General features: G+C 39.1%; 1 protein-coding gene across 1 annotated transcript in view; it reads left to right on the forward strand.

Annotated features, from left to right (window-relative positions):
• Positions 1–12792, forward strand: part of TRHDE (thyrotropin releasing hormone degrading enzyme) — a 1336029-nt gene that overhangs the window by 1030213 nt on the left and 293024 nt on the right. Inside the window, exon 10 of the mRNA XM_073559980.1 lies at positions 9604–9692. Within this exon, the coding sequence (XP_073416081.1) occupies positions 9604–9692 (89 nt within the window). The remainder of the gene's footprint in view (positions 1–9603; positions 9693–12792) is intronic.

Raw genomic sequence — 12792 nt, forward strand, 5'->3', positions numbered from 1 at the left:
GTAAACCAGGAGAGAAGTGGATACCTTCTGTGGATGACTGGTATATGAGCTGTTGAAGCGCATTTAGCAAGAAACTGCAGTTGTCCACAGAAGGCATCCATTTCTCTCCCGCTGTACCCATTTTATGGACTGAATAAAGGACTCTTTGAATTTGGATGGTGAGTGCCACATTTTTCCCTTTTCTGGACATCATCTGGTTACAAGTAGACTTGTATTCTTCAGTGTCAATTGTCAAAAATCCTTCAGTAAAGAAGGAAGTATGTTATGCTCAAGGTAAATTAATAAATGTAATAAATCGTATCTTAGCTTGTAATAAGCTTTATCGTAATAGTATGGAATGTGCACTGTATTAGTCAGTAATACTTCATTGTTATTGCTCTTAACATATGAAAACTAAAGTAACCAGTAACTGTATTTCATGTTCATACCGGTGTGCCAGTTAACATGCTAGTCAATTACCTATGAATCTGGTGGGACAGGCCTTGGTGAGAGATTCCGCACTCGGTTGGTGCAGAAAGATTTCCACAACACTGTAGATAATAAAACTTTACTTCACATTGAGCCACAAAACTTAGACATTGCAAGTAAAACATTTATTTAGTCCTTTCTAATTCACTGTATGTCACTGGCCTCTTCTGGCCACCTGTGAGCATCAGTTTTACTTTACTGCAAATATGCAGGAAACAAAAAAAGGACAGTGGTATCTACTATGGAACTGCAAGGAGGAAACAAGCCAGGTCTGGGAAGGATAATAACCTTTTACACCATTATTCTCCCATAAATAAATATAGTATGACTAGCTTTATACTTAGCTGAGTAAAGATGGAATCCTAGTCCTAAATTGTAATTAATGGGGTACTCTAACAGCAAATTTTAACTTTTCTGTAAGGCCACCACACAGAGAAGTATTTCACATTTCTCATTGAAAGTAATGAGTTTTTATATAATGCACAAATACAATGGGTCCTCCAGAAATAGAGATGCATTTTGTAGATGCTCTTTGCTTTGGTCAAGAAACTGGGGTTCTGAATGGGAGATTTCATAGCCATAAACACTGCATAATGGCCGTTGAAGACTACTGCGATTTATCATCCATTCAGTTGAATGGGAAACAAAGTGCAGGTCATGACAGTGGCTACGAAACAATTTTCTGGGCTGTTGAGTGCTTCAAGTGAATGGAAGATAAAGTACATACTTGGCAGCAACTGACTTATGATGCTATTGAGATTTTTGCCATACATCGCTTAGTTCTGGCTGCTGCTAGAGCAGATTTCATTAGTGGGGATCCTTGGAGTCACAACTATACTTATTTTATATTAATGACTTATCCTGGAACCCCCATATCCATTTTGATGACCTATTCTTTGTTTCACTGTGTGAAGGTGATGTAAGATAAGATGATAAAAGATACAAACTGTCAATGGGAAAGTAAATGGTCTATTTAATTCTTATAGTTCCAGAAGTAGTATTAATGGTTAACATTTTATAAATTATCATTAACTACTAGAACAATTATAGTATAATAAATATTTGTCATTTGACATAAGAATTATGCCAGAAATCTCTGAAAAAAAGCCTTCTGCTGAATCTTTCAAATGTTAGCTATATATATGCTGCATACTGTATGTGATAGTAAATGAATCAAAATAGCATAATGACACTGATTTCAGTCATTTAAACCTCTTTATCAATTAACATTAATTGAAATAAGGCTAAAAGTGACAGTAACTTTTGCTTGAAGTTCTTGACCTTTAAGCTGATCTAAAACTATCACGTTTGGGGGTTATTACTAAGAAATTAAAGTTTTCTAGGTGATATAATTTGTCACCTTTCATAAGTAGCATAAGTGTCAATTAATGACGGCTATGATAAATTTGCAACATTTTAGTGAATAACTCACTGCAAAGTATTTGACAGAATTATCTTTCTAACTTCATTTACTTAATAGATAAAGTTGTGTCGTCCATGAATTTTATATAAATTAGATAATCGTTAAATGAATTTATATTTGGTGAGCTAAAATATTGAGTAGCCTAGAATTATGTACAAAAATATATAAAATTACTGTAATGCTTTTTATTTTAACGTTTAAGTGTGATATAAAGGCCAATATTTCACATTAAGAGACTAAACCTCTGAAAGCTTTACTACTGAGTGTTTTTTTGCTCAGAACTATTTGCTTTGCCAACTAGCTGCAGTGATCAAAAGAATTTCATTGGTACAATCTCATAAACATCTACTGTACATTCAATTTATTTAATTCCTTTAATGTTATTTTTAAAGTCCTAACCTCTTCCCTTTTGTTAAAATTCTCTGAATTTGATGATGAAGATTCTGTATTGTACAAAAACCTGAGAACCAGTCAGAGTTGACTAGAAGTTGAGGTTATCAGAGGAACAGGTTGCTGGCATTGGTGATACACAGAACAAGTGATGTGCTTCAAAAACATTCTCTGGTATCGATTGAATAGGAAAATATACCACTCAATCAGCATATGAAACAGTACCACCTGCTAATGTGGAGAAAGCAAACTAACCAGCATGGTGATTAAGGGTACCGTTACACCTAGCGATGCACCAGCGATCCCGACTAGCGATATGACGCGGTCAGGATCGCTGGTGCATCGCTAGGTGGTCGCTAGTTAGCTGCCACACAGGCAGATCTCACTAGCGACATCGCTGGGGACGGGGATCGCTACTTACCTGTCAGACGCGGCAATCCTGCGTCCTCCCGCCCGGCTCCACGCGTCGCTCGTCGGCGCCACAGGAAGCGCCGCAGGAAGTGACCGACGAGGAATGGTCCAGGAGCTTCTCGCGTGATCAGCGATAACCAGCGGGGGGAGCCGGTCGGCGGTAAGTATCACATGCAGCGATATCGCTAGCAATATCGCTGCAACGTCACAAAATCGGTGACTTTACAGCGATATTGCTAGCGATATTGCAGTGTTATGAATGAGTCACCATAGGAGGCAAAAACAGAGATACTAGCTAAGTCCAGAAAACCAGAGAAGTTGGCAGCTATCGGATTGCAGACCCCTGAACCTAACAACAACAACTAGCAGTAGCCGTGGGGGGTTCCTACGGTGCCCTAGACCCCTCGATCACAGCTGGAGAACTACATAGCTAAAGACAGAAAGGGAAATCTAAACTGCCCCAGAGCAGACCCCAAAGCAATAGGCAGCCCCCAACATATAATGACGGTGAAGCAAGATGAAAAAACACTCACACAGATCGAAAGATAGGCTGAGCAAATGATGGGGCCCAAGCTAACTAAATAGGACAGAATAGAAAAGCTGCTGTCTGCAATCTGCCAAAACCCACTCAAAAACAAGAGCCAACAGACTGATAGGGAAAAAAGCCCTGAAGACGCTAGGCTTCAAAAAGACTATATCAGTACTCAGGTATTTTCTGAAGACAGAGCAAAAAGGAAGTCAGCTCACCCAGCAGGGAAAGGCAGAAAAACAGGGCAAAACAAAACCAAAACACAAATGCAAAAAGTAGAGCAGAAAACTTAGCTTTTGAGGAGCAGGAATCAGACTGGTCTCCAAGAATCCCTCAGAGTAATCACCCGCAAGGCAGAAGGGCGTCGGCTGCCTTATATCCAGTCAGCAATCCCAGTCACCCAGTCATCATCATTCTGCTCAGGTGCTTTGTAATCAGCCTCACTACCTTCCTTCACCAGAAGAGGGAGTTCATCAGACCTCAATGGTGAAGGGGAAAATGAACTCACAACATCGCAGTGTGTAACGGGGGCTTAAGGCTCAAACTGTTCATCTTAATCTCATTATTGTCTTTTCGGTAACCAGTCTTCACCCACATCTAATACCTTGCTTTTTTCATGAGGACCATCGTTATCTTCACCTAATGGTTCACTTCATTCACGTCATCCTTTACCTCAATTGCATTGTCAATTTTCCTTTTTGTGTTCAATTAGCATGTACAATATTCAATTTTCCAAATACATGGAAATCTACTTCCATTTTTCCAAGTTTACCCCAATTGATGCTAGACTAACTGGATTTTATTGCATTTTGCTAAAGAATCACGTGTGTCTGGATCAAATAAAGATACCTTGCTGCCATTATATGTTTTTGTCAAATAGCCATCTATGCCAGGTTTGGGCATAAAATACTATATTTTTTGAAGAGCAAAATTTATTGTATTAGGTGCAGCAAGTATTTTTTAAATACAACAAACTCACCTATTTTTGGGTGAAATTAAATATTATTGTAAATGCATGTGGTCTGAATTTTTATTTTTTTATTTATGCGGCCCCTGAGCAGAACAGGTCATAATGGGAAAATTTATCTGAAAGCGCTAAATTGTTGAATATTATTAAAACAAATTTCTTTGAACTTCATAAGTGAATTTTTCTTTAAAAAATGTTAACATTTTCAAAAATGGCTAAGAAATGTTTGGAGTTGGTGGAATTGGCATATTAGCAGGAAAAACAGTATTCCCTAGTCAGTGAAGCTTTTTTTTTTCCAAGAATGGTTGCAGGACCATATGGCTGACCAAGAGAATCCTTTTCCCTTTCTGCAAAGCCGACACTTCTCTGCACTTAATTTTTTAAATCATAAAATCAAAACCCTAATAATTCCAGAAAAGCAATTTTCTTTCACAAAATAAGAAATGCATGTAACCAACACAGCAATAGCACCAATTATAGTACATATGACATACTGGACCAGATTGTTTATTTACCTGTATAACAAACTGATGCACATCAGCAACCAGCATTGTGCCAATAAACTTATCACTGAACCCATGGACTTCTGGCTTGGCAGATTGAACCAGTGTAAAAAAGTGAAAATAAATCAGACATGGATCAGTGCTGAATTTCATCCACCTACGGCTGATGCCAATTATTACATCTGTCATATCTTCGGCCTCCCTGTCTCACCATTATTTGTCTTATACACCATTCTGTGTCAGTGCCTGTGGCCCAGACTCAGAGAGTAATCTACACTCTGTTAATCAAGTAACCTATAATGTAGTACTGATGATGCTGTGGCTGCCAACTCTGTCCCTAAACTATCAAACATCTCCCTGTTGCTCCATCACAATTCTCAGCTATGCTTTTTTGGCTGCAGTAATTGCACAGCCACTCCAGCCACACACCTGCTGGCTTCCCACTGTGTTTCATAGTATGACTTTACTGCTGTCGTCAGGGCTGCATTTTCTGGCTCTTAACTGCCAAACATGTATTGCCTGTCCTGTGTTAGCTCTCTAAAATGCTGCTACTGCCATATCCACTGCAGTGCCATTCCAGTACACATCTGCTAGCTCTCCATTGTACTACTAATGCTAGTAAACAAACTCTCATATTTGCATATTGTTTCAAGAAACAGCTCATAAAATAGGGATAATTTGTGAAAAGCTTGAAGACAACAAACCATAACTTCTTCATATTGAAAAAAGCATTCAAGTTCAAAATGGGATGATATTTGGAAGGCTTGACTCAAAGCCTTTGTAATTACCTAATTATTTTGTGATTAGCAAAGCATTTCACATTCAAAATAATGCACTTGTTTTGTCTCCCTAAAAGGATAATGTTTGGATGGCCTAAGAAAATGCTGTAGTTTCTCTATTTTGCAAAGCTCTTTATACTCTAAAACAGGAATAAATGTTGCACCCAACCATGTGAAAGTGAAACAGATTCTTCCTTTTGCACCACCAGTCTATAAACAAGAGCAATGCATGCATCTGCCCCAATGGATAATTTTTAGTGTATTTATACAACTTACTGTAACTAGTTTAAAGTCTGATATTGCAGTATGTTACATATGCTGTTAGTTACTTCTGATTACTATCTATTTTCTCTAGCGAGTTAGTTTGAAGTAATTTGGATATTAACAAGGCTATGTTTGCAATATGGATGTCAAAACAAGTTCACGTTACTACAATGGCAACACACTGTGTTCTGCACATACTTTTGAGGCAATACAAGGCTTTTTAATTTGTTCACCACTAATCAAATTTTGGGTGAACATTGGGGCAAGCCAATTAATTCAAATTTCAAATAAGCCTCTCATCTCTAACCTCAACTTTTTAAAAAACCCTAGTTCATGCTGTCTCCACTGTGGTTCACTTTGGGTATGGTATTCTTTTAGTGATGCTCAGTGTCAACTTTGCACTATTATTTGAAATCATGGCCAGTTTTACCATGGTCTCTTTAAACCATCATACATTTTCTACATGCTTTTGGCAGACCACAGAGACCTGACATATGAAGAATAAGGGAGATTGTTTTCACATGTAGTACACAAGCTGTACATTACAGAATTTCCTGCAGTTTATTTAACACTTCTTTGGTTTCTTGGCAGCCTCCCAAAACAATGTTCTTGTCTTTTCATCAGTAATAATAATAATAATCTTTATTTTTATATAGCACCAACACGTTCCACAGTGCTTTACTGTTTGCACCAATTATCATCGCTGTCCCTGATGGGGCTCACAATCTAAATTGATCAATGTTTAATAGACATTTACTTTTAGGTATTATTAATTTTTAACCAAGTCTATGCCAACCAACTCTAGATGACCATCATTACAGTGTTCCATGATTTATCTAGTGCTTTGGAGAAATTAAATTCATGGTTTATGAACTGGAAGATACATGGACTTAAACCACTGAATGCCCTCCTGACCTTGAAGCAAATGGAAACATTGTGTGGGAATATATGCACCCACTGCTGGGTCAGGGTTACCAATTTTATGTGGATAACTTCTACACTAGCATCCCACTCATCAAGTCCATCTCTGCCAGACGTATTACAGCATGCCGTACTTTATGCAAAAACCTGAGAGGCCTTTCTAGGTCTATGTTAAAGGGAATCTGTTATCACCCAGTACATATTTAACCTATTAATATGGGCATACAGGTAATAGAAATGTTAGACTAGTCCTACCTGTATGCCTCATCTAAATGGTCTAGTTGCTGAGAAATGTCACATTCTTTCTTTATGAATACACCAACGTTATCCTACATATACAGCCATAAAGCGAAACACCAATAGAACTCAAATGAAAATTGCTTTAACACCGGGACTGAATGATCTTTTCCATCAAGTCTTCAAACTTTAATATTAAATGGGAAAAGAAAATGTGCTGTAATCAGCTTGTTGAAAATATTGCACAGATGGCACAGCATAACTCTTGCATGCACCATCATAGGGCAGACCAGATTGACACATTACTTCACTTTTAGGAAGAAGGAATCAATGTCCTAACATTTGCAATTATTGAAGGGGAATGACTTAGTACCCCTGGAGCTGAAGGTGCCTGTATTGTATCAGGACAACATTTATCTGCTAAGGTCCCCAAATATGGAAGTTGATGTGCAAATTGTGTAACAAAAGGGGTATAAAAAAATGCAGGATTTTTTGTTGGATTTTCCCGGACAAACCTGGCTTAAGCAACAAAGGAATATTTTACAGTGTACCGTGCATCTGGAATGCCCCACAGGGCCAGGGGAATTCGGTACCGGGCCTTTCAGGTTCTTTTAAGGGGGAAAGTGTCAAAGTGGTGATGGTGACCCGCTCCGTGGCCCTGGGTGTCCAATAAAGAAGATGGAAGTTCAAATGAGGGGGAAGATGGTGGAATAATTAATTGGGAAAAGGGGAATCGTGACGCCACCCATGGTACTCGGCTAGAGTAGTCGATGCTGCTATGCAGATCCTCTGGAACGGCGTTAAATCAGCCAAGATGGTGAAGCTCTCCATGGGCAGAGCTCTGTCCCAGGGCAGTTGAGCCGGTGACAGTGATGGTGAATGCAGTTTATGGCAGGCAAGTTGTAAATAACACCAAGGACCCAGTTGGGTGCAGTTTCAAGGTCTTTACTCACAGTTCCTGCATGCGGTAGCACACTTGGTACTGTGTCCTCCGAGAGAGAAGTCCGGCAAACTCCCAGGTAGATCAGGAACACCTGTTCAAGACTTCTCTTTGTGTTCACCTTTCTAGGCCACGTCGACTCTCTCTCTGCGCTGATATCCTTACTCTCCTGTCCTATGCCTTCAGAAGCAGTGTCCCCAATCCAGCAGCCTTGGAACTTGCCGGGCGACGTGGGTCAGGCCCCGGGGTCCTTTACTTCCACAGCTGCCTTTTTGAGGAAAGCTTGTGGATTTGGCTGTTGCACTACAGTCACTACAGCCTCTGGCTTACTAGTTGTGTCGTGTTCGGTATACTCCGCTATACTTAGGGACCGGCTCCCTCGCTCTGGCCTGGTCCTTCCTTTCCAGGATACGGGCCCCACGGTTGGCTTTCGCACTATCCGTACCCCTAGGACCCCTTCCTTCTATTAGAAGCTTTCTTCCTTCTTAAAGATGTCTCTCTGACTCCACTCCCTCATGCTTATCTACTGTCCTGTCACCGACTGACTGGATCTTCCAGAAAGATCCTTTACCTCAGGCTTAACTCTGCCCACTCACTCCTCTGATTGGCTACCCACAATCACTCCACTACCTAACCTCCTCCCACTCTACCTACCTTCCACACTAACTCCCCAACACCCTTTCCTAGACAGTCTGGGATGAGTCCATCTTCCCGAAGGGTACACCCAGATGCCCTGACTAACTATTGTGTGTTGGGTGCGAGTGTTAGGAGTCCTGGGAGGTGATCCCTCCTTACCTGAGGGTGGGATACCACACCTCTGGATGAGGTGCAGTACCTCTGTGGTGACCGCACCCTCAGGGGTGCCACACATCCATGCATTACAAAATTTATTTCTGATTACCATATTATTGGACCACTATATTAGACTTTAGTGTATGCCACACAACTTAGATATGCCATTATATTATAAACTTATAAATTAAAATATCAGTTAAACCCTTAAAAAACTGTTATCTCGTTTTACCCCCTCAGTCTGTTCATAAATGCATTTACTTTGGGAGGGTTTCTGCTATTCTGGTACATGAAAGGCTCTTCAAATGTGACATTGTACCCTCAAATCATTTTTGTAAAATCTGCATTCCATACAGCAACCCTTCCTCTACAATATGTCCAAAATGTAGCTTCCCACCACATATGGAGTATTAGTGTTACTCATAAGAAATTTGACAACAAATCATGGCTTCCTTTTTATCATCGTGAAATCATTTTATCCTTGCGAAAAAAAACTTGGAACTAAAGCAAAATTTTTCTGAAGGAAAATAATTTCTCACTTTCTTGGACCAGTGTTAAGAAATTCTATGAAACACTTTGTCAGGTTCTGTGGTCTTCCTCTCGTTTGCTGGGACTGCTGCTCAGCATGGAAGCCGGTCCCAGCATCTTGCTCAGGATCATGCCATGCATTTGTTTACTGCTGACTCTCCAGCTAAGCCTTTAGTAACCAGTGGCATACAGGTGAAGCCTTGTGCTCTGGAGGCTAAGTGAAAGGGTTAAGCATTCTAGAGATATTACCACATATGATTGGTTTTGGCTGGAATGGATTAATATTAATTGAATGGTGTCCAAAAAGGATGCATAGAGCACATAAGACTTTTGCTTACAGATAAGCAAAAATTCTGTCTAACATAAAACAAATATATGTGTATGCCTTTTGTTTTTTATTTTTCAGTCTTTTTTCTAGTATACCTAACTTTTGCTTAATATTATCTTGCAGTTACATTTGGCAGATCCCATTAACTATGGCTGTAGGAAATAGCACCCACATTGCCCCCCAGACAATATTATGGGTGTCTAACAAGTCAGGTAAGGAAATATCTCAGTGTCTTCAGAATCAAATATATAACTAGTAAAATCATACAGCTAAGATTATATAAATATTGTATTTATAATAGTGTCTGAATGAGTGTTGTATGTTTGCCAACTTCCAGATAAATTGTAAAATGATCCGTATTTTTTATTAGGATTAAAGTTGTTTTCTGGAACTTAATAATTGATGACCTTTCAATAGGATATGCCATCAATATGATATTGGAGAGGGTTCAACATCCAAAGAGAGCCAAGAAATGTATGGGCTTTGTTGCTTCACCGCATGCGTCAATTTCATAAAGTGTAGCTATCATTTAAAAAAAAATGTATTAAAGGCATTGTATAGTTTTGCTGGTTGGTGGTTGCTTGGGTCCAGAAACCCACAAAGATCAGTCTGCTTTGGAAGAGTAAGTGTACAGACCCATACTCTTACGATTGAGCCCATACACCTTTCTGTACACACAGCTCATGCAATAGTAGCGCACTTCAGAGCAATTTTTTAACAAGATTGGTGGAAGTATCAGGTTCTGTACCCCCATCTCTCAGCAACACTATGTAGTTGCAATACATAAAACTTTTTAAAAAATAGCAGTTATACATTAAGCTTTCATTTTCAATTTTCATACAGTTATGCTGAATTAATCCAGAGGAAAGCAAAAACCCATTTCCTGATTTCCTCAATTATGGCAACTACAAGAAATCTTTATAGAAATCAAAGAAATGTATCCAATTTCTTCATTTTCCAAAACTTAATATGTCAGGGAGATCCAACGTTTTACTGCATATTCTAACGCAAACTTTGGCAAAAATTGTTCATATCATTTCACAAGTGATTTGACTAGATATTTCCATTATATTGAGATGTCATTATGTTTTCCTTTTTAACATCTATGCCTTCATTGGCGCACCACTTTAGAGATGAGGGGATCTTTTAAAAATTTGGCATAGTTTCCTAAAGAATTGATTTGTGGTGTATCATATTACTTAAAAGCCTCTAATTGACTGGAAAAGATGTGTACACCATTCTGAGTTTCCCTTTGAGATTATTGAACCTGTTTTGAGCTTTTTTAAAGCAAACACATTGTTTTTAAGTGTCCAAGTAACCTCATCCTATCTGGCCAGTGGAAATCAAATGATGAGCAGTGATGACTAGCAGATTATTTACCACACACAGTATCAGACTTTTTAGCCTACTTATTCTATATAAACAGTCTGAGTATGATTTATTTTTGTTGCCTTGCTGTTTATTTGTATGCAGACAGTTCAAGCAGAAAAAGCTGAGGCATTTTTGCACACAGGAGAAAAAAAAATATACTTGTTTGGGGATTATCAAGAGCTAAACACTTTGCTAAATGAAGAAGCATTATCTTTTTCACATACAGTCAAAAATGTATCCCTTTATTTAGGAAGATAAAAAAGATCTGTTGCTTTGAAAGTGAAGAATTTATTGTTTCTCAACCTGCAGTGAAAAAATATTGATTTGAAAAGAAGCTGAAAGCTTTCTGACAAATCTGTTGGAGTGTACTCATTTATGGTGAGCACTGTAAATGAACAAAAATACACCAAAACTTTTTCTCCACTCTTGGTTAGTGGTTGGGTGAAGCAATTTTTTTGTCAGACTTCTGTGTTTTCTCTTTTTAAATCATAATGACAACAAAAAAGCATACAAATGACCCTGATTAAAAGTTTACATACCCTGGTGATTTTGGCCTGATAACATGCACAGAAGTTAGCACAAATGGGTTTGAATGGCTACTAAAGGTACTGTCACACTTAGCGATGCACCAGCAATCCCGACCAGCGATATGACGCAGTCAGGATCGCTGGTGAATCACTAAGTGGTCACTAGTGAGCTGCCACACAGGCAGATCTCACCAGCGACATAGCAGGGGTCGGGGGTCGTTACTTACCTGTCAGATGAGGCGATCCTGACATCCTTCCGCCCGCGTCCACGCGTCGCTCGTCGGTGCCGCAGGAAGCCCAGCAGGAAGCTCATGATGAGAAACGGTCCAGGACGTTCTCGCGCGATCAGCGATAACCAGCGGGGGAGCCAGTCGGAGGTAAGTATCAGACATTGCGATATTGCTAGCAGTATCACTGCTACGTCACAAAAACCAGTGACATTATAGCGATATTGCTAGCGATATCGCTTAGTGTGACAGGCCCTTAAAGGTAACATCCTCACCTGTGACCTGTTTATTTGCAATCACTGTGAATGCATAAAAGCTGAGTGAGTTTCTGGGATCCAGAAAACTCTTGCATCTTTCATTCAGCCACTCATGAAAGCAAAAGAATTGTCAACGGATCTATGGGAAAAGGTAGTTGAAGTGTATAAATCAGGAAAGGGATACAAAAAGATATCCAAGGAATTGATAATGGCAGTCAGCAGTGTTTAAACTGTGATTAACAAATGGAAAATCAGTGGCTTTGTACACCAAGATCATGACTCAAATTTTTATCAAAGAAATCCTGAACCTACATAGGCTTCCTACTCATATTGTTTCTTACCAGGAGGTGCAATTTATTTCCTAATTTTGGAAAACATTTTGTGCTCATTTTAGGATCCATTTGTAATTTTCTTCAGTTTTTCATCCACAGTCTAATTTTCAAATTGAACATGTTAACCAGAATCTTGAGACTTATCTTAGGTGCTTTGTGTCTGAGAATCATGAAAATTGGGCTACAATACTAACTTACCTTTAGCTAAATTTTCATTGAATAATATTTGTCATGAGTCTGCTGGTAAGTCCCCATTTTTCAGGGCATATGGTTTTAATCCTCTTTTGTTTTTTAATGAAAATCGTTCTTCAGGAATGCTTGATGATAATTTTTGTCATCATCTATTATATGGGTGTGGCAAGGGGTTCTGAATAATTTAAAAAGGATGGGGTCCAAATATAAGAGTATGGCTCATCAAAGATGCTTGGTGGGTCCATACCTGTGTATTGATCATTTGGTGTGGCTGTCCTCAAGGGACATTAAGTTGAAGGTCCCTTAATAGAAACTCAGATTCAGGTTCATTGGTCCTTATAGGTTTGCGTCCATCTTAAACCCTAACATTCCGCCTTGCTTTGCCACTTACTTTTAGGATTGATAA

This window comes from Dendrobates tinctorius, unplaced genomic scaffold (genome assembly GCF_039654945.1).
Source record: "Dendrobates tinctorius isolate UK_male_01 unplaced genomic scaffold, ASM3965494v1 ptg000290l, whole genome shotgun sequence".
Lineage (NCBI taxonomy): Eukaryota > Metazoa > Chordata > Amphibia > Anura > Dendrobatidae > Dendrobates > Dendrobates tinctorius.